A 22,098-nucleotide genomic window follows, 5' to 3' on the forward strand; every position below is an offset into this window, starting at 1 on the left:
ATTTGTCCTCCAGAACTTTCCTCAGCTCCATCCCCTTCTCTGGACACGCTCCAGCCCCTCAATGTCCATCTTGTCCTGAGGTTCCCAAGCTGCCCCAGGATCTGAGGTGTGGCCCCAGCAGTGCCCAGCACAGGGACAGTCACTGCCCTGGCCCTGCTGCCACACCACGGCTGGCACAGCCCAGGTGCCTTTGGCCTCTTGCCCCCCTGGGCTCCTGTCCAGCCGCTGTCCCCAGCACCCCCAGGGCCTTTCCCAGCTTTCCAGCCCCTCTGCCCCAGCCTGGAGCTGCAGGGGTTGGTGTGAGCCAAGGGCAGCACCGAGGACCTGGCCTTGTTGACCCTCATACCACTGACCTGGGCCCATGGATCCAGCCTGTCCAGATCCCCCTGCAGAGCCTTCCTGTCCCCAGCAGATCCACACTCCCACCTAGCTGGGTGTCATCTGAGAAATGGCTGAGGGAGCACTCAATCCCCTTGTCCTGATCAAAGATAAAGATATTAAACAGGACTGGCCCCAGTGCTGAGCCCTGGGGAACACCACTGGTGACCAGCCACCAGCCAGGTTTAACTCCATTCACCACCACTCTGGGCTTAGCCATTCAGCCTGGGTTTCACCCAATTTTTTACATGCAGCTGCAGGAGAGACACAGCCCTTCACAGTGTAGCCTATCTGCTCCTCCCTTGCAGCATGAAGGGATTAACTCTGGTGCTTATTCATGGTGGGCTACAGGGGTATGAGTCAGGTCTTAAATAATCAAACTGCAACTAAAATTATGTCAAAAACAGGGGAGATGAATGCACTTGATAGCTTGACACACAGCAGAAATGCTTTGCTACACTAGTGACTTTACTCCCTGACACTTATCCACTCCAAATCAAGCAAACTGGCTCTGTCAAGTCATTTCCCAAGAAACCGCATCTCTGGGGATGAAGGTAGGGGTAAAGCACACATTCAGTGCACTGGGCCATCAGCACAAATTACACAACCTGTACATTCACATCTCAAGCCCATTAAGAAAGAGGGATTGCTCTCCTTCATGTGACAGAAGATGTCTAGGGCACCAGGATTATTTAATGGGGGCTGATGGATCTGCAATCAGGGAAATCGTCACTTTGTGAGAGCACAAAGCTCTCTGTAATGCACAGAAAGGAAGAAGCAGCTCTGCACTATTAAAGATTAATTGTGAAAATTGATTTGTTCAATTACAGAAAGAGGAATTGGGCATTATCGCTGCTCTTTCTTTCAGCCTCCAGACCTGCAGAGTTCTGAAAGGATTTTTATTACATTACTGTTCCCTTATCTGAACATTTACATAAAATAGGTAAAATGTTATAAAACCATGCAGCAGTTTAATATAAGCTGGGTTTGTTCTCATTCACAGCAAACACTCTGCAGCCTGCAGAAGTTGCGGTTATTGACCTTGCAAGACCCTACCAGGTCAAAGGCCAGAGACTTCTCTCTTTTCCACTTTCTACAGACTCAGTTTATAAACTTCCCTTTGCTTGGGAAGAATTAGCAGAATAAATCTGGAGAGATGCCAAGCTCCCATGCTTTCCCCCAAATTTTTCAATTGTCTTCTTTCCTTAATAACAAAGTTGCTCAGGAAAATGGAAAAACATTCACTTCACAAATATTTATGATAAAAGTATATCTGTGTTAAATCAAAATTACATGGCAATGGATTTTTTCCTACTACATTGACCTAACAGAGAAATAAAAAAAATTAAAGGTGTTGGATTCTTCTGCTCCGGCCTCATGGCAGTTTGGCTACTAATCTTGCCCTGGATAGGAGAGAGATATTGGAAAGGCTGTGGTACCTCTGTTTTTGGAGATATTCAGAATTTGTCTGGACAAAACCTCAGGCAGTCTACAGTAATTTAGCCCTGCTGTGAGCAGGAGTAGTGCCACAAGGCTGCCAAAATTCTCTTCTGATACAAGTTTGTCTTGCCTTTTTGTGCTTCCTCCATAACCCCACATTCAGCTAAAGTCAGGAGTCACTGATGAAGTCAGGACCTGGGAAGCTTGGGCCTCAAAAAAAGGCAGTCCAAGGATTACTACAAATCACTTGGGAGATTCCTACCCTGGGACATTCAGAGAGCTTCCAGGAGAGTAACTGAAAGTGGAAATCCAGGCAAAAGTTCTGTGGAGCTGTGTCAGATCACTGCTTCTCTCCCCCAGTGCTGTGCAGTCCCTGGGATCACCTTTTGCATCCTTACCAGTGTGAAGGAAAGATTTACTCTCATCATTTGCCATAAGCAAAATCTGGCCTCTCATTCTAGATCTTTCATCCAACATTGCTAGAAAAATTCCTTCAGGATGAGGAAAATAAGTGGGTTTGAGCAGCACTGCACTTACGGCAGAAGTCAGGTTGTCTCCACTGGACCAGGATGTTCTTCCTGGCACAGGCTGCTGCATAATTAGCAATGGCAGAGCACAGGCAATCCTTGCCACTGGAGCAGGAGCAAACATCGAAGCGGCAGTTCTTCACATAGGGAGTGGGACTGACTTCATGGTGACAAGGTTCAAAGGCAGGAGACATAAGAACTGAGCAGGTATCCTCAGCATATTTGGCTAAAACGAGAAAAAGGACATGCTCACACTGAATCCATCAAATCCAAGTGGCTTTCATGGAAAACTAGAAGAGACACACTAAGCATTTTCTCTTCCTTTTAAAAAAGAAAAAAAAAAAAAAGAAAGAAAGAAAAAAAGAAAAAAAACACACAAGAATAAAACAGGATCATGCAGGCACAGATAGCACCATAGCTCACATATCATGAGCTCTACTGAAAGAATAATGTTTCACTAGTAAAGCAAATCAAGGAAAAGCAATGCTTTTATATTCTGTTAGCACTATTTCTGGTGCTGTAATTCCTTTTACAGGGCCTTTGCTTTCTTCTGCCTTTTTATATTTGCAAAATTAACCTAATTTTTGTTTTTGATTTTCACAAAATATTATTTTCCTTAGGAAGCCTGCATCAACACAAGTCTCTGTGTGTTGGGTTTTTTTGTTTCTGTTGTTTATTGGGTTTTTAAAACATATATTACAGCCACCCTGGTGGTAATGTAAGCAAAATTAGCTTCTCTTTTTCTTTCTTTTCCTTTTTTTTTTTTTTATGTAAATGCAAGATCACCATTTGCTGCACCCATTAATTTTGGATAGACTTCAGTACCTAAAGGAGGATTGAGATTACAGGGGTCACTGTCTTGTTTTAACAAGTCCTGGCAGTCTGCATTGAGCTTCCAGGAGTTTCCAAAGTCTTCCAGAAGGGATTCCACCATGCCAGAAGGCGTAAGAAAATCATCCCCTTGGTTTCCATTGTAATTTCCACACAGCCCACACATTCTTTCGGAGTAGACTGGAGATACCTAAGGAACACAACATTAGCCTGGTCATCTTCCAGGACAGGTTACCACCGTAGAGCAAGATTTTTTTTTAAGGAATGAACCATGGACAATTTAATATTCAAGAAAAATCTCAAACATACATCAAAATACTACAGACACAATGCCATTGTACTGTATTTTCAAACTTCTAACAAAAATGCTACTATTAGTAGCAGCAGGACAACTTTTGCACAGTACAGTGAATTTCAGAGGGTAAGAGAAAAATAGCTTATTTCTTTGCCTTGATCAGCAGTCCAGTTTAGTCTTTCCCTATTCTCCCCCTTCCTTCATATAAATAAGCAGGGCAACAGTGGGGGTTGCATTTTTTTAATGTAATTCCAATGGGAATTTGGAGAAAGAGACTGCATCTGAGAGCATTTCACATTTTAAAGGAAAATTAGAAGGAAATTTAAACTGGCTGTTTTATCACAAAATTGAGGCAATATCAGAGATGTGTCCCTAAACACTGAGGACTCTGGATAAAAGGATATAAACTAATACCCTTAAAGCTACCCCACATTAGAGATGCCCTCCTGCTCAGAGGAATTCCAGGCACACTAAAAGCAGAATTTCCAACAACCCACAGAGCAGATGCACTTTTCACCCTGTTTTATTCCTGCTGCAAATCAAGGGGCAGCTGAAAGGTGACCCTAAACCTAGAGGTAAACAGGGAGAAATCTCCTAAGCAACATCTGCATCACAAAGGCACCAGTACCTTTTATTTTAGTAGGAACTGTCAGTTTCTGTTAGGAGTAAAGCTCTGGTACATTACAAACACTATCAACTACTCAGGAGCTTTGATGCTACATTAGCCCTCTGTTTCCATGTAGTAGACATGCTAGTTTAGGAAGGCTTGCAGGAGTAACCAGTGAAACAAACAAAAAAAAGTTAGAAAAAACCACATTTTTAAAGAAAGCTGGTTTTCTGTATAAATACAAATAAAAAACATCCTCCCAAATATAACCTAGTACTACCCAGCAATCAAACGCAGGGGTCAACAGAATAAACATGGAGCATCAAAAAGAACAATTAGAGGATAAATATTCTTACTACTAGGAGTATTTCTACTCTTTCATGTACTCTGCAGATGGAGCAATGACTCACACACAAGTCCAAATTGTGGTGTATTTTGGAGTGGAAGCTCAAATCACAAATATCAGGCAGTCACAGAAAGGGGACCCTTCTTGAGGAACACAGGAAGAATTTTTGCCAGAACAAGGTAATGGAAGTGTATCACTTCCTCCAATTGTCAGCAATACTTGGCAACAGGTCAGTCTACAAATCCAGCATAAAATAACTCCAAAAGCAATTAAAGAGATGCTTTAGATGCCCAGCAAGGGAAGGAGCAGACAACTGAAGAAATTTCCACTGCTCTTACAACTATCTGGAGCAGAAAATTAGGTTTGTTTTCAAAATAAAACAAAAGCTTTGTTTTGAAAAACAAACTAAAGCTTTGCCAGGTTATATGGATCTATGATCAGGGAGAAAAATACTTTAAATACTGAAGAAAGACAAAACTCCTGAGATGTGCCAAGGGACAGAAGTGAATTATTCTAAGTCCTAAAAGAACTTTTAGGGCCCTCAGAGCACAGAGATACAAGTTAAATTAAAACAACAACCACAAACCCAGATGCTTTCTAAAATTATTCCAGACCTTTCTTATCTGTTTTCTTCTCAACTCTTGAACTCAGTTCTGAACTGGCTTTCATAACCCTTTGTGCTGTGCCAGACATGACATTTAAGCCAGATTTTGGGGCAGGCAAGGAAAATGCAAAAGCAATGCCATAGTTGAAGGAGGGCAATGTTTAACACTTGGCAGAAAATCCCAGAAAAACTGGTGTTCTTGGCAAAATTCCTCTCTGTGAGCAGACCCCTACTACAAGGGGAGTTCAAAGGCAGCAGGGCTGTGGTTGCAGCTTCTTTACAGATCATTTCTGTTAAACCTGGCTTGGGTCTTTCTACACTCTGCTGTGTCTATAGCACTGACAAAACCTAATTGTTAATCAAGGCTGACTTCAAACATTCCTCACAGTAGAAGGAGCACACAACACATCTTCTATGAGCTGATTTCTATTTCCTGGAAATTATGAGTAACTGTGTCCCTGGAGGCCTTTTCTTCCCTTATTTTAAGTTGTTCACATCCGTTGTTTTAGACAGGGCAGTCAAAGCAAATAAAAACTAAACTCCAGTTTGGAGGGTATCTGCTGAACGAGACACAAAACTGTTCATGGCTTATAACAGCTGTCATTGCACGCACGCACACACACACACAAAAAAATTCTACCAAGCTGCTGTAAGATGAAGTGTTTGTTTCTGGAATACAAAAGGACCTGTATATCACTCTGGGGGTAGCAAAAGAGAAAGGAATTTCTAACATGCAACACAAAGCAATTTCTGACTTTAGACAAGAAAATCTTTGTACATATTTGGGTGGAATGAGTGAGGGGGCAAACATGCAGAAATAAAACAGACAGAAAAAGTACCTTCACTAGGAGTTCTCCATGACCATCCCAGTCAATCTGCAGGTCTTCCCCATAGGTGAGGCGAACTGAACTCCTCACCATGTGCTGGACACGGAGGGCACCTGAAGGCAACCACAGGGTGCTAGTGAGCTTTTACAAGATGTAGTGACACTACAAGAGGGAATGGCTTCACACTGACACAGAGTAGGTTTATATTGGATATTGGGAATAAATTCTTTCCTGTGAGGGTGGGGAGGCCCTGACACAGGTTACCCAGAGAAGTTGTAGCTGTCTCATCCCTGGAAGTGGCTCTAGGCCAGGATGGATGAGGCTCTGAGCAGCCTGGGATAGTGGAAGGTGTCCCTGCCCATGGCAGGGGTGGTTGGAACAAGATGATATTTAAGGTCCAAAGCAAATCATTCTGTTGATTCCATGATTTCAAGCTTCTGCTTGAAAAATAGTAACTTCAAAAAGAATAGACTAACAGTGTTTTTCACAAATATCACAAGTGCAGACCAGCTTAATTCTCCTGATTTTAGAGAAGCCAAGTCAAGATGTCAGTTTCACGGAGAGAAGCTGAAATGACAGAACTTCTAGAAGAAACTGCAAGTGAGAGTTTGGCATTGAAAACATTCTTTGACTGAGCTGGCCTAAGGCATGTCTGAAACCACTACTAAATAGGAGCCTTTGAGGGTCTGGCCAGAGTCAGCCTGTGTGAACACACCTTGCAGCAAAGGGATATGTATGTCCTGTCCATTCAGCGAAACTCCTCCTCCGTGTTTCATTTTAATTATGCTGTTGTCCATATTCCGGATCCGGACAGAAGCTGAGCGAGTGCACACGGCATCAGGATCATCTGCACACTGCAGAGAAGGGAAAATCTGCCTCAAACATCAAGTTTTCACTTTCTTGGAGACTTAGTCCCAGAAGGCATTTTGGCATCTAATTTGGGAGGTGCTGAGTGTCACACTGGTTTTATAGATCTGGTTTCTGCATCCCACAACAGCAGGCTGGCAGCCTTCCCTCCATTATCCCACTAATCATACATCAGGGCTGAGTTCCCTGTCTCAGAACTTGGAAAGGGATCTGTGGGTGTTCAACCAAACCCCTGGGGGTGACCCACGGTAGTGACCAGGCCCACAGCTGTGGCAGGGGCAGGAAGACTACCTGACCCACACAGCCTGGGAAACAGCAACGCAGCTCACACTACCCGAGACTCCTGAGGTGTTTATTTTCCTGCCTGTGGGATATCCAGATGAGGAACAGGAATTGTGGGGGCCCCACGTCACCTCCCTGGTTTCGAAAGGGAAGTTTCAGTGGAAACTTGTCCTACAGGTTCCCAAGCACCAATGACCTCAGAGCTGCACTATCAGAGCTCTCTAATGCAGGAGACAGATGCAGATGGTGCTGAGAACTGCCACAGCCCATTTATCCAAAGCTTGCAACTTCCCTGGTGCTGCAGGATACTCCCCTTCCCTCCTGTCAGTCTCCTGTCTCCATTGCACCTCTCCCTGCCCTTCAGTTCCTCTGTCCCCATCCCTTTCTTCCCCTCTGCCTCCTTCAGGGTCCTTTTCAGTCTCCAGATTTGGTCACCTTTTCCCAAGCACAACTGGTCAATTCATTTCATGACTATGTTAACCTCCCTGTGACAACCCCTTTCAGAGTTTCCAGCCCTCCCTTCACCAGCCTGGCTCACTTTCCTGCCTCTCTGCAGCTGCCTCTCACACATCCATCAGGGGAGGCAGTAAAGAAAGTCAGGAGCTGCTGTCTGAGTACAAAAAATTACTAGCCAGTCTGACTAAATGAGAAGTGACTCAAGACACTGCTCTGCCAGTGTGCTCTCCTTGGTGTCCAAGGAAATGTCCTTTCCCCACAGGCACTAGGGAGGCACCAGCAGCCAGAGTGCTTCACAAGGGGTGCATCCTCGCCTCTGTTTGTTTGCTCAGCTGGCAAAGAGTCGGTGAGAGCCCGTTCTCCAAATCTCATCACAAGTATCCATCCCCAGACAGGCTCCTGGGAATGGTGGTAAGGAGGAGTAAAACATTTATTAACTAAGGAGGAAGACTGCATCTGTTATTTAAACTAATTATCTCTAGGGAAATTACTTCTGCTGGTCTGTGCATCTGCAATTCATGTCACAGTCCCACAGCCCTGCCCTCCCTCTCATGAGTGTGCACAGAGCCACCAGCCAAGGCTGCTGTTACCTGCACTGTCTCGATGATCACAGAAAAGGAATTTTCCACACAATCCTTGGCAAATAAGTACTGGCAAATCCCACTGAAGGTGAAATACTTGTTGTCAAAGCTTTTGAAATGGGACTGGCCAGTGACAGAGCATTCCCCTAGAAAAAGCAAAAAGCCATTAATCATCCCAGTGCCAGTTGTGAGCAAAATCCTGCTCAGCCCCCACAAGCCTCTGAAGGGGAAGAGCAGCCCTGGTGGAACAGGTTGTACAAGGCCCAAGCTCCCCACAGACCAGAAAGCACCAGCAAGATCCTTATCTCACTCTTTATTTCTGTAAGGCACTGCCAGTAGTAACAGAGGAACCAACAATAGCTGGGGAACACAGAATAAATTGCAGTCAAGAGCTGAAATTTGTGTGTATGGAAAAGTCTGTATTCTTTTGTTGGGATGCCTTGAATATCAGTAAGTAGTTTTAACATAAAATAGCTTATGAAAATGAAGAGCTGGAAGATCATTTCTGTGGGAACCCTTCCAGGCATAGAATTTATGTTGGTCTTTACCCTGAACATCATCTCAACTAACAGAAAGTTAAAAACAATTCTATAGTAACAATAGCTACATCTAAAGTCCTCACAGGATAATGTGAAAGCCTGGCTTGACCACCTTTCTATTAGGAAAAAGGACCTGTTTGAACGTATCAGCATTTGAAGGTGTTTTGTTAAGCTGTGGCCTTTCATTTCCAAAAAGGCGGTATCCAGATACCACAGCTGGGATTTAGTACCCCATCATGCAAACACACGGGAGGCTCCAACTCCACAGAGCTTGCAGAGAAAATCTTCCATATGAGACCATCACACTTAGAGATGATCCCATGGCAAACAAGGTGGGCAGCCACTTCCTCATCTAGAACAAAATTCAGGTGTTGGGCCTACACTGGCCATCACCAGCCAAAGGTTGGAGAAAGGTTAAATGTTACAACTGGAAGGTGATCTCCATGAGTTATTCTGTCTTCACTGCCTTTGAGTCCCACAGAAGATCTATCTAATGCACATCATGTGGAAATTTCCCTCTCCAGCCTATTATTTAGTGTTTACTATCTTAAACCAGCTGGTGCTAAAGCACAGATCCTGAGGATTCTCAGCCTTGCATAGCTCTGATTCACCCCTAAGAGAAGTCCAGCACCCCCTCCATGTTTGTCATCCCTTGGAGTTTGATTTCCAGGGCATTCTCTGCAACAAGGAAACAAGATGACAGATTTGTAGCAGAGAACTGAGGACTGCTATCCAAGACAAGTCCCAGCCTTTGGCATTGCTTCTGAAAGGGAAGGGATTTCTTTTCTGTGGTCAAGTCTTTTCCTATGGGTCCCTCTGTCTATTCCATTTGATGTAATGCATCCCATGAAATTTCCTGAAACCTTCTGCCTTCATAATTAATTGCATTATGATATCAGCTTGAAAACCTCTTGGTAGTGCCAGCCAGCTCCAGCTGTGGATTCACCTTATCACCAAATTTACAGCTGGGCAATTAATTCCCACAATATGAAAGCAATCTTTCATGGCAAAAAAAGTTGGTCAAAAGGAAAACACAACTACCTAGAGTTTATATGAGTAACTACATAAATTTTCTGGACACATGATTTTAGAAATATTTCGGGTAACTAACCAACAATGAAAATATGCTGCAGTATTACTTCAAGCAGAGACAAACAGCACAGGTAACTATATAAATTTGGCTACTCTGGGAGATTTTGCTGCCCTCCCATACTGTCTCAGTATGGTTTATAGAGTTTTTAGCAGGCACATGTACAACAGCTGTAGGTATACAATATTCAGTCTTGAACAAGCCTAGCAGAAAACTGATTTAGACATATTTGCAGAAGGTACAAAACTAAGCTGCCTTTCTTTTCCACTTCTGCTCGTTTGGGACAGCTTCACAATTCAGAAAAAGGCTGCAATGCTATATTGCCTCTTGCAGAGAGATGGATATCAACATCTGTTTGCGAGCCTCAATACCACTTTTATCTTCACTTTTATAATCACTATGAAGAAAATGTGGCTAGAGTTAAGGATAAAAATATGGCCCAGGGAGTATTCATCACAGCCTGGACAGTAAGGCAATTAAAAGCCATAACCTAAGGGAAAAATGAAGTTAGAAAGGCACCTATTTCTTGTTTGTAATCATGCTGCTGCCCATTAGCTTAAAGATGTAATGAATCAGCCTGGGATGTGTCCTTGAGGCTGTGTTTTAGCCAGTGAGATTCTCTGCACTTGGAGAGATCTCTAATGAACAAGCACAGAGGACGGCTCACTAAAAATGCCATCTCCATTTTGAATATTTGCATCCACCACCCCCCATCCTCTTCTTTAAGTATTGATACTTTGGCGGAAGTGTTCTTTTGGTCTAAAGCAGGAGGAAACGGAGCACTGATGGGTCAGGCAAGTTTCATGTTACTAGAAAAAGACAGACTTTTTTAAGACTGTTGCAATTCCCTTAATTTATGAGGGTTGCACATCTTAACATGTGCATCTCAACATGAGGGTCTCATCTTAAAAAAACACCAAAGCCCCCAGATCTGATCTTTTCCTGTCCAGCCATAACCCCAGTCTGCATCTGCAGAGCTGCCTCTCCAATCTGCCAGTACCCATGGAAGGCAAGGAAGCCACTTTCTCCCTGGGGCTGTAGCTCTTCCACCCACAATATGACCATGAGGGAATTGTCATGGTCAATAAGGTACAATGAGGAATTGTACATGGTCAAAGAAAGCCAGGAGTGTTCCTCTATCTCTACTTCCTCTGAAAGCCAATTCTCAGAACATACAGACCCTTATAACTGTCAAACTACCTGAAAAGAGTAAAGTCAACGTACCTGGGCATTCCGTATTGCTGCAGATCCATGTGCCACGTCGACAAATGCTAGGAAAGAGATAGTAGCAAGTCAGGCAAGAGCACATGAATATAAATCTTCTGTTGTGCATTTTTTCCTAAAAACTGAAAACATCCCAAGTTAGATCAGTCCCCAACATCCCTTCCATCTCCTATAACCTCATTTCTTAATGTATTCATCCCTTCTTCCCATCATTTGACAGTAACTGCTGGTAATATGAATGGGTATGGTTGCAGAACTCAAAGACTTCTGTCTTTCCCTGCCAAAGATCTGTGTTTAACAGAGTTTTCAGATAAATTCCACTGATGAGGAATGAGTTCAATGCAATTCTCAAGGTATATCTATCAATACAACAGAATCAAAGGGTAAAAAATGTTTGAAGGGACTTCTAGAAAAATCATTTACTACAATCCCAAATCAGAGAAAGTAATGACAAAGCTGGATCAAGTGGGCAAGGACCTTGCCCATTTGAGTTTAGAAATATCCAAGATAAGGTCCCACAGCCTCTCTGAGCAGCTGTTCCAGTACAGCACTGGGGAAGGGAGAAGAATTTTCCTTTGTGTCAAAACAGAATTTCCTTTGCAGCTTATGTCCATTGCTTCATAACATTTTGCTGTTTGCCTCTGGGAAGAGTTTGGCACCAACTTTAGGCAGAGAAAGTTCCCTCATTAGCCCTTAAACAAATCTATTTCCCTTTGCTTCTTCTTATGTCAAACTCCTCTGCTGTGATCTCCTCCAGTGTCCTCCACAAGCCTCTCTGCACTCCTTGTTTCAAGAGCTACTATATTCTTCTCATTCCTTTAATTATCTCAGCCCTTGAAAACCATTTGTGGGGAGGAAGATTATTGAGGATATTAAATGCAGAGTCACTGGAATGACGTTCTCCACAGCAGCATCAAGTTTGAATAACAGGAAGCAATAACAAAACACAAGCAATAGAAAACCCAGCCTGTCAGGCTACACTCATCTCCCAAGAGCACCAAAGTAGAACAATGTGGACAAGCTCAAAGATGCAGAGGACTCCAGGAAAAGAGACAAAATGCTAATGGTCATGGTTATGATTTGCAGTCTGGGACATGTGGTGCAGGTAATGAAAAGCTTCTGATTAACAGGGATGATGCACAGACCACCTCTCTTCTGCATATCATGGTCTTCACTGAGTTCTCTTTCTGTGCTTTAATTGGAAGCCTCTGAGTAAAGAGCTGTCCAAACTCTTTGCACAAATATGTCCACACTGAACATAAAACCATATCAGGAATACGTGACTAATCCCTCTTCCTTTCTTTGAAGCGCTGGTTTTCCCATCCAGTCTGGTACTCAGAAGCAGCATTTCAAAGAAAAATCATGAGCCATGCTAGGAAGACTCATTAGCCCTGTGACAAGTTCCAAGGACGTGCCTTAGGCTAACTCCTCCTGGAAAGAAATGGGGTTTAGAGGTTAAATACATGTAGGAAATCAAAACAAAGACACCACCGCTGACACTAGCCAGACATAGGAACCTGCTGGTCTGTCTTATCCACAGGAAACAGGTAGTTCTCTGCTCTTTGAAGGAGTGTGACCTTCATGTTGTTCTATCAGATCAAATATCCCTTTAAAAACAGAGCTGATTTTGCCTTTGTGAACAGCTCACTTCTTGGAAGGGGCTGGAAATTCCAATAAGAGAGCAAATCCTTTGCCAGTGAAAGGAAATTTTTTAAAGGCAGAGAGATTTCTAGAAAGATATTGCAAAATAGTCACAGACTAGTGTGCAGTACTTATCTACAGCAACAACACCAGAGCAGTACAGGGTTTACCATGAGTTGCAGTCCTGGGAGATGGTGAAGCCAGAAGGATAATGTTTTCCAGAGTAGATGCAGGAGCAGTCAGAGCTTTCAATGCAGTGTTCACCATCAAGGAGCAGCCCCTCTGGATAGGTCAGGTAGCATCAGACATCCATGTCACACACACAGGGACAGAAACATAAATACAATTAAATTTTCTTGCTCTTCATATGCTTTGCCAAGTCTTCATATGCATTATTATCCATACTTAGTCACAGACTGCAATAAAAAGGAATGAGGCTTGCCAAAAAGCCTCACATGGGCAGGAGTCTGCTTTCCTTCTGGTGCTGCCTCTCCCTCGGACGTGCTGAACAAAGCATTCCTGGTGCTCCCAGAAAAGCTCTTTGCTTAGCACATCCTCAGGTCCAGAACACATGTTGGGCCATAGAGCAATCAAACACAGGGAGCACAATCAAACAGCTGGTCTGGGACCTGACTGTTGGAAAAACCATGAACTTCACTGGCTGCAGTAAAGGGTGTCCACACAGGCCTTGTATTTGTCATAAGAGAACCAAAGATAAGGCAAAGTGGGGAATGAAGAAACAAATTTGGACACCATATAAGTCTAGCAGAGAGAGACTGAGAGAAAGAAGCCACTTCTGAACTTCTGCAGAAGCAAAAAACAAAAGGTCCAACTTCCCAACTTGGGTACAGCTGCTGAGCCTTTTACACGACAATATTTACCTGTTCTGTAGAGAGAGTTCTTTATCCTCCAAGTATAAACAGATACACAAAAGAGTTACAAGACTTCTAAGGTAGAAACTTGTCCTTGCTTCTATTGCTAGTTTTTAGTGTTTTCTATTCAATCTGTATATTGAGAGATAGCTGATATTCCTCCCATTTTCAAAAGAGCTTCTGTAGCAAAACATTTGTTTTCTTGGACACCCCTCTTCCTTCTCTTTGAAGGACTCCTTCCATTTGCCTGCAGAGATTCTGGCTCTTTTCCCTGGCAGCAGCAGTCATCACTGACAGCAAGACCCAGGTAAGTCTCCTTTCTCCTATTTTTCCCATAGAGCTTCATGGAAAGATCTTAGCTGTTTTGAAAATCCTTCCAGTGAGAGAGAATCACAACAAGATCTGAGTATTTAAGAGTGCTGTGGTTCTCCAGACAGCAAAAGAAAAGAGAATGCCTGCCTTTTTTCCTGGCAAGAGTAATTCCATTTACAACAATTAATGTAATTGTGAGAGGCATTTAATGGAGGAGGGGAAGGGAAAAAAAAATTAAAATAAAATAAAACATCTGTCAAACATCCTCGGTCATTCAGATCCTGTTTGCTCTTGGGGAACTGGAGGGAAGCTAAGTGAAGGTAGAATCCTCATCAAAAATCCCTCTAGTCATCTGTCAGATCCTCTTGGTTTTCTATCAAACTCAAATCCAGGTCCTTCCCTTCTGGCTGTGCAAAAAATAGCAGTAAAAGTTTTGAACTGCTGACTGTTATTCTCAAATCCTTTACCCTTTCTGTGTAGCTCCTGCTTCTTAGCTCCTCAGCTCCTCTCTCCTTAGGCCTCTCCCGTGCTGGACAGACCAATGCATCTACCAAAGGAAAGATACAGCAAGAGCTCTTGTGCAGCCAGAGGATTTATCTCCTTCAGCTCCCTCCAACACTTCCAGGACTGCATGAATACACTAGCAGGATCCTTTACAACCAGATAATCTCCAGAGTCTGGTTACGTCACCTGTCACCCTCCATGTGCACCTTCACAAGTTCTGCCACACCTTTGAACCTCCGAAGAGGAAGAGACTGGCAGCTGAATGGGAAACTACCACTTAATGCAGTGACTCCTCAAACGAAGCTGACATTGTCATTATTGCCTTGTTTTGGAAAGCAAATCTCTGCAAACCTCCATTGCACTTGGCATCTTGTACAAGGGGACACTAAACACCTCTGTGCATTCACAAAGCCCAGACAGGATGAAATACAGAGATACCCTATTCAAAACAAAGCATCCAATTAAAAAAATCAAACAAACAAACAAACAAAAACAACTAGAAATGGAAGCATGTGAAGCTTTGGAGCCAGGAATCAAGCTCTCCTCCTGCAGTTGTTTTAAGTACAACAGACAGAAAGGGAAGATTGGCATGGCTGGGCTGTTCCCTATAATCCAATCAAACCTCCTGTATAGAAGATTCAATAATAAATTAAATTATTCATCTAAATAAAGAAGACTCTTGAAACTGCAGTGCAAGCTCTACATGTACTGGTTTTCTGCAAGAAGTTCCTTCAGTGTATTCTCTGCTATTTCTTCCCCTAACTGTATTTGCCTCAAACCCAAGTAATTCAGGAGTACATCAAGGGCAAGCAGACCCTCATCATGAAATAAAGGCAACCCTGGAATATTAGTTGGTACTGATTTTCACAGAAACATTTACTTTTTTAGCTGGCTCTGGAAAATGGCCCTTTCATGAAGTGAGCATACAGGCACTACAGAAACTCTAGGGCATGGTCCTAGAAAAAAGAAGTGTTTCTGATTTCAAGAAAATTTAAGGGAAGACACAGCTTTCCTTATTCTAATAAAATAGGTAGCCTGACTGCCAAGTGTTTCTCTGTAAATAACCCAGTAAATAAATTACCAGGGCAGCTGCAGCCATCAACACATTGTCCATGACACACTTCATTGATATTCAGGCTCTGGCAGGTTTTGGCACATAAGGATACACACTCCTTATATTCCATGCCAACTGGACATCTTGGCCCTGAAACAATTAAAAGAAATTAGAAATGCAAATTCCTCAGTAACTCTTAAACCAACAAATCCCTTTATTATCAAAGGCTGTACCACAGAGACAGAAAATGTCATGTCAGCTTCTAAATGATTCTTTCTTTTTAGAAGCAGAACATTTTAGAAATATTTTATTTTCAGTTTGCTGCAATATCATCTGTCAGGTAGCATAGTAAATACTCATAGGTTAAAGCCAATTTGTTCTCTTATAAATTGAGTCTTAATAACTAAACCCAAATGCATTAAGAATAATCAAACCTGGGGAGAAGTTTTGCAATAATATCTAAGCAATTTGGACAGACATGGTGATTTTGTACCTTTAAGCCATGCACTTACTCCACTCATTTGTGAAATTAACCTGTTTGATATTTCCAGGGAGAACCAGGAGACAGTTAAAACTCTGAAATCCCATCCTCCTTCTTCCAGAGAACCACCAGCTCAGGATAACACCCATGCTGTGGTATCTCCACTGCTGCCATTATCTAGGCTAGGCCATTATGCAAACACACTCTACTACAGCCATTCCTTCTCTTCAATGCATATACACACCATGTCCTACAAGACTGTGGGGGCATGGAGTGGGAAGAAAAGGTTAGAGCCTGCCCTTTCAAAGCAAATCCTCTGCTGAAGAGGTGGGAGGGTAACGAAGGAGTGATCTTGCCCTGGGTGCCCTGGGCTCGGGCACCAACTCACACTTGCACAGTGTGCCCAGCACTAGAGCCCTTCCCACACAGCAGAGCATTCCATTCCTCCATCATCATCATCCCCTGAGAAAGCACCATAGCACAGAAAAAGGGTGATGGAAAACTAAGCTCCTGCTGTGGCAGCAGGACATTTCCCTTTTTCCTGACTCAGGAATAAAAAACAAACTGTGGCTCATGAATTCAAGGGTTAGAAATGAGCTCTAAAGCTCCTAGGATCACGGAAAGGCTAATTTCACTTGTGGCTTTTAATCAGACATACAAAGAGCCCCTCTGGCTCACACCCTGAGCAAGGACCTGAGCTTTAATAGATCCCTTTTATATCCCAATGGAAAGATAATAAATTACTGCTAGAACTCAGACTGTACAATCCCTAGAACAAGTGGCTGGCAGCATCTTGTTGACCTAGCCACAGTTTGAAGGCAGTTTTCTTCAGTGGCCAGTAGCAGAATATCTTTACCAGATAACCAAGTGACCAAGTGTTGTCAGTACAAATCAGACAGTTTTACCCTATTAAATCAATTTACATAAACATGCCAAGGAAATTGTCCTTTCTCATAACTAAAAAAAAAAATAAAAATAAAAAAAAATCACCAAGAACATATTAGTGGATTTTTTTCATTTATTTTTGAATGCTCTGTATTAAACCATGGTTCTCCACTGGAGGGATCAGCAGTAGGTGCAAACATGACTTTTCCTCTGTAAACATAATCCACCTCAGTTAGCCTATTGCACTTCCTTGTTGCAAAACCTCAGCACAGATGCAATCAGGACCTCTGAACTCAGCAAAATAGGGCTAATAAAGGCAGCAGTTCAAATGCAATCGGGATCTCTAACCTAGACAAAAATTGGCTTAGAAAAGGCAACATCTCAATTTCAAGGCAATTGATTCAAGGAAATAAAGGGTGAAACAATTGTCTTTATGCAAAAATGTTAGAGAGCATTTCACTAAGATGCTGACTTAAAAATACAGGCTGGAAAATGTCATACATCTGAACCATATGTGAAATAACACCTAAACATCCTAGTCTATAGTAGTCTATACCTTTGTGTATCAAATAAGCTTTCACTAACTGTGTACACTGTAGGGGAACATGTAACAGCTCAGGATCTTCTTTATAGACGATTCAAACAATACTGGCTTGGGGACAAAAGCTTCTAGAAAAAGGTGGGTGATGGAGAGCTGAGGGGGAGAGTGAGCAAAGGCACTTCCTATAAATGAGCCAACCTCCTAAAAAAACCACCAGCTGCTTTTAGCTGCAGGACATAAATCTGCGAGACAGGCATGATCTTATTGGGGATGAGCAGCCTAGGAATAAATCTGCCAGCTTACTGCACGAGCTCTCCTCAGGCCACCCCTCCAAGATGACTCCTTCGTGAGCGCAGTTCCTCGCGTACTCCAGGAAGACGGGGCAGTGACAGTCCACACCCTGGGGACAGGCACAGATGTCCCTCTCACAGAGGCTGATGTACGGCTCAGGATCCACTCGATGGTGGCACCGGGAGAAGGTCAGAGATGTGCTCAGCAGCTGGCAGGTTTCCAGGGTGCCCTGCATAAGAAGTGGGGGGCAAAGGGACAGAGAGAGCAAAGGGGACAAAATTACTTCCTATAGTCTCAGGAAGATGAAAGAAAACACAACTGTTCCAAACACACCATCACCACTGTTGTTCAACAACATCACAGCTCTTATTTACCACCACCAAGCAGTTGATAATAGTCAAGAGCTAATAGTGAGCTCTACCCATTCATTCACCCCATCCATGGCTACATTAATGTACTGATTATTATAGAATGTAGTATCACATAAGGGATGTTTCACACAGAAACACATCAGTCAGCCAGTCAGCAAAAGTATAGAGGCATTCTACCTCCTTTCGCTTCCCAGAAAAGAACTGGATGGTGTCTGGATTCCCAGGAAGATACAAACAGCTACAGAGGGGAACCGAGGTACATAGGAAGAAAAACAACCATACAATCTTTTGGATAACAAGCAACCAGAGCAGGTGTCAGAGGGAAAGATTGAGTCTGATTAAAATCCCAGGAACGAAATTTGTTTTCCACTTCTGGCCACACAATCCTGTTGCTCCTGTTGGCTTGTCCAAAGCACAACAGGTAATTTAGCTGCGATAAATAAGAGAACAATAGCCCAGGGAAGAAAAGCAATTTGTTCTGCTCTTCTCCTGATTTAAATCCATGTGGTGACAGCCAGTGTGAGGGGAGGACAGCACAGGGAGATGGGAGGAGGGTATGAAGACCTCTTCTTTCAGACAGCAGAAACCTAAAAGGAAACTTAACTATATGTGAAACAAAACCTAAGGAAAACTTAGTATACAATTAAGTTCTCTGGGGGAGGCTCCCAAATAAACTCTTTTGTGCACATTATGTCACAGTTCAATGAGTCTGAGGTACCCAATGCAACTTTCTGAAAGGATTACACTGAGTTTAGGTAAGGGAAAAAAACAGTTTTCTGATACAACCCCAGCAAACAAAGAGCTGAAAACTAACTTTCTTCTATTTATTTGTCAGGGTTTTATGTAAGCAAATGTAAACATGGTGTACTTCGCAGGTGTTATACTCGGTGGTTAGAGGGGGGGCATATTCTTCAGAGTGGTTCACGGTTAAAATTCATTACTTCTAAAAACTTCACATATACCTGAGGTGACAGTACATACAAGCTGCTGTGTAAAAAAAAATAAAATTAAATTAAAAAGTACCTTGTTTTCTCATCTTCTGGGAGCTGAAAAAGAGAGAGCAAAAAAACCCCACAGAAAAAAATCAAGATGTCTTCTCTGAATGGCAGCTGTGGTGCCTGTATAGGAAAACTGCTGTGTAGAAAATACCTTTTTATTTTGGCTAAAGGGTATTTTGTTCAGGTGATCAACTCACGCTAGTACATGTCTGAGCCAAGACAGAATTTCTTGCTTATGAAAACAAACCAACCAGAAATGTCTAGTCCATCGGGAATGTATTCTAAGTTTACTAAAGGGCTCAGGGAAAAAAAACATGTGCAAAGAGGTTTTCAGCTTTCTGAAAAAGGACTCAGGGAACTTAAAACAGTGCTGAGAGCTGGACATGGTGAAAGTAAGAAATTCAGCTCCAGCCTGTGATAATTCTGATGCTCAGACAGCACCCACCATGCTGAATCAGATGGGAAAAGAAAAAAAAGACTAGACAGGGGAGAGCAGGAGCTATGTAAATGGTGGTTGGTGCTGCTCTAAGACACACAGAAGTACAAGAAAGCTGCAATGTGCCCTAGAGGTGGAAGCAACAACAACAGAAGCAGCCAAGAAAGCTATTAAAGCAGTGTTTGGAGATGAAACTGATAAAACCAAAAGTGAGCTCAGAACCATTCAGAGGATGAGCAGTACGCAACTCCTGGATCAAAGCCTTGATCCAGATAGTACCAAGTGCAGCAGAAAACCAGTATATGCAACAATCCCGTTTGGGGGCTGAGCTAATGAAGTTTCTTAACGTAACAGCCTGTTACTACAACTCAAACAGCAAAACTCAGACTGTATATTCAAGTAAAAGGAACATTTTAGACGGGAAAGTGACTTAAAAAATAAAGGAGATTACACACCAAAAAAAAATTAACTCATTTTTCTTTTCCTCTAGTTCTTTGGTCTTGGATTTGCTCACTAATGGCATAGCTAAAGGCTGAGCTCCAGCTGATTATCTAGAAACCAAGTGATATATGTAGAAAAGCAATGAACTATGTAAATGTTTTCTTGCCATTCAAATTTCATCAGATTTTCCAGTGATTTTATGAAAGAAATTATAGCTGAAATCTTCCCATCTTGCAGACATATCTCAATTATCATGACATAGCTCAACTAGCTGAAATACGGGTAAATCCAAATAGATACAAACAAAAAAAAAAAATTCACCATGAGGGTATGGTCAAAGAGAGGGTATAGAACCACCACCCTTGGAGATATTCAAAATGTGAGTGGACAAGGACCTGAGCAGCCTGACCTAGGATGACTCTATTGGAAGCAGGGAATTGGACTCAATGACCCATTCCAAATTTAACCATTCTGCAATTTATTTTTATTTTTACTCCTTCCTTTCTTTTAAACTCACTGGTCAGGCTGGATTAAGAGAGGTCCTTATTCTTTAGTTTTGAGGACAGTGGTGAGTATTAGATATTGGCAGCCTCAGCCACTGCTGTAACATTCCTTATGGAAGCTGCTCCACACAAAGAAATATTTAAGCCCAACAGACTGGAGAGTGAAGCCTCAGGCTGAAACAGTGCTTAGGGTAAAGGTGGCTGCAAGATTAAAATTAGCAGGACTGATTGCAGTATCTGAAATGCAGGTGAAGGTCATGAAATTTCTCCCTTCCCTTCTGTACAAGTCCTATTTTAATTGTTTCTTTAAATACGTTGGCAGGGTCCTGGCACTGGCAATCCTCAGCAATCACAAAACTTACTGACCTTCTTTCTGCCCCAGGCCCACCACACAGAGCTGGAGGTGGAATTTTGTACATTCTTCCCATTTCTGTGGCATTTCCTTCTGCTGCTGTATGAACTGCATTTGTCTACAGCTTAACAATTACCATTAAAGAGAGAGAGCCTAAAAAATAACAGAAGAAATCAGACACCCTCTCATTCCCTTGAATTCAAACCCTACGGTGTGCAGATACACATATGGTTTCTCCAGAACAGTCAGGAAGGGTATATTTTGGTGGCATAACTGGCCCCAAATATATAGTTTTTCAGAAAATATATTTAATGGAGAAAGATTTAGTAACCCATCTCTCCAAATTAAATGCATCCAAACCCAGTATGTTTAATACACCAAACACTGGCTGTGTGTTTGAGAAGACTAAATAACAACTGAAATAAACCACTTCCCTTGAATGCTGATTAATCTGATGAAGAAAAATGAGATTTTAAATATAGTGGGCCTCATTGTCACCCATGTAATGTATTATTATATTGTATAGAATGATTTGGGTTGGAAGGGGCATTAAAGAGCCTCTAATCCAATCCCCTGCCATGGGCAGGAACACCTTCCACTAGACCAGGTTGCTCCAAGCCCCAGCTAACCTGGCCTTGAACACTTCCAGTGACAGGGCTGGACCTCTGGGCCTTTGATAGACCTGCCTCTGACCCCAACCATGATGATATATGGTCCAAAGTGGAAAATTTCTACTTGTCTTCAGATCTGGGAATGAATGCTATTTCTTTATTACATATGGAAGTACTCCATGGGATAATGGGGGAACTGTTTCTTATCAACTGCAGTAAGAGCTGAATTTCAGCAAAAGCAGAAATTAGCTGAATTTCAATAATTTTCACATCTAATATACTATAGATATAATTTTCTAATAAGAGAAGAAAAAAGGAAACAATACAGTGACCTCTGGCCTCCACACATCATTTCTATGAGAGGTGAAATCTAGGAAATAAAAGTAATGTATAAGAACACAGTAATCAATTGCAATGCTTTAAACCATTACATATTTTTGTTTTCAAGGCTGCCTTGTTGCTATAGTTTTCCAGATCACCCATTTATGCCTTCAGATCCATGTTACCCATGCTGTTGGTCATCTTAGAGCCTGTTAAATTGCAGCACTTTTTTGAACAGACTAAACCAGTGAAAAAATGGATCAGACAATGCAGCAAGGCTCCTTTTTGGTAACTAAACATCAGCTGCAGATGGCAGGGCATGGTAGGAAGGCTTTCTGCCCCCCTCCAGCACTGCCCAGTTTGGAATGTCCCCTGGATCCCAAGGCAAGGCAGGTAATCACACTGTGTGTGTGTTCTAGAGGTGGAGGGTGGGGAAAGGCCCTGGCAACACTAGGGTAAGTGTGAACTGGTTCAGCACTTTTCAGCTAACACAGAGCCATGAAACAAGATAAAAAATTTAAAAAACTAATTATTCAACATTTTTTAGTATTTGAAGAAAAAGGAGCAGCAGGGCTTTCTGATTCCACTGC

At 42.5% G+C, this 22,098-nt stretch overlaps 1 protein-coding gene across 1 annotated transcript in view; it reads right to left on the reverse strand.

Moving 5' to 3' along the window:
* LOC131592830 (von Willebrand factor-like) overlaps window positions 1-22,098 on the reverse strand; it is a 126,614-nt gene that overhangs the window by 83,017 nt on the left and 21,499 nt on the right. The window contains exons 7-15 of the mRNA XM_058864634.1: window positions 17,488-17,704; window positions 15,305-15,427; window positions 12,706-12,817; window positions 10,895-10,941; window positions 8,051-8,187; window positions 6,571-6,709; window positions 5,868-5,968; window positions 3,171-3,366; window positions 2,356-2,571 (exon numbers count right to left, since the gene is read on the reverse strand). Coding sequence (XP_058720617.1) covers window positions 2,356-2,571; window positions 3,171-3,366; window positions 5,868-5,968; window positions 6,571-6,709; window positions 8,051-8,187; window positions 10,895-10,941; window positions 12,706-12,817; window positions 15,305-15,427; window positions 17,488-17,704 — 1,288 coding nt within the window. The remainder of the gene's footprint in view (window positions 1-2,355; window positions 2,572-3,170; window positions 3,367-5,867; window positions 5,969-6,570; window positions 6,710-8,050; window positions 8,188-10,894; window positions 10,942-12,705; window positions 12,818-15,304; window positions 15,428-17,487; window positions 17,705-22,098) is intronic.

The sequence above is a fragment of the Poecile atricapillus genome, chromosome Z (assembly GCF_030490865.1).
Source record: "Poecile atricapillus isolate bPoeAtr1 chromosome Z, bPoeAtr1.hap1, whole genome shotgun sequence".
In the NCBI taxonomy this organism is placed as follows: domain Eukaryota; kingdom Metazoa; phylum Chordata; class Aves; order Passeriformes; family Paridae; genus Poecile; species Poecile atricapillus.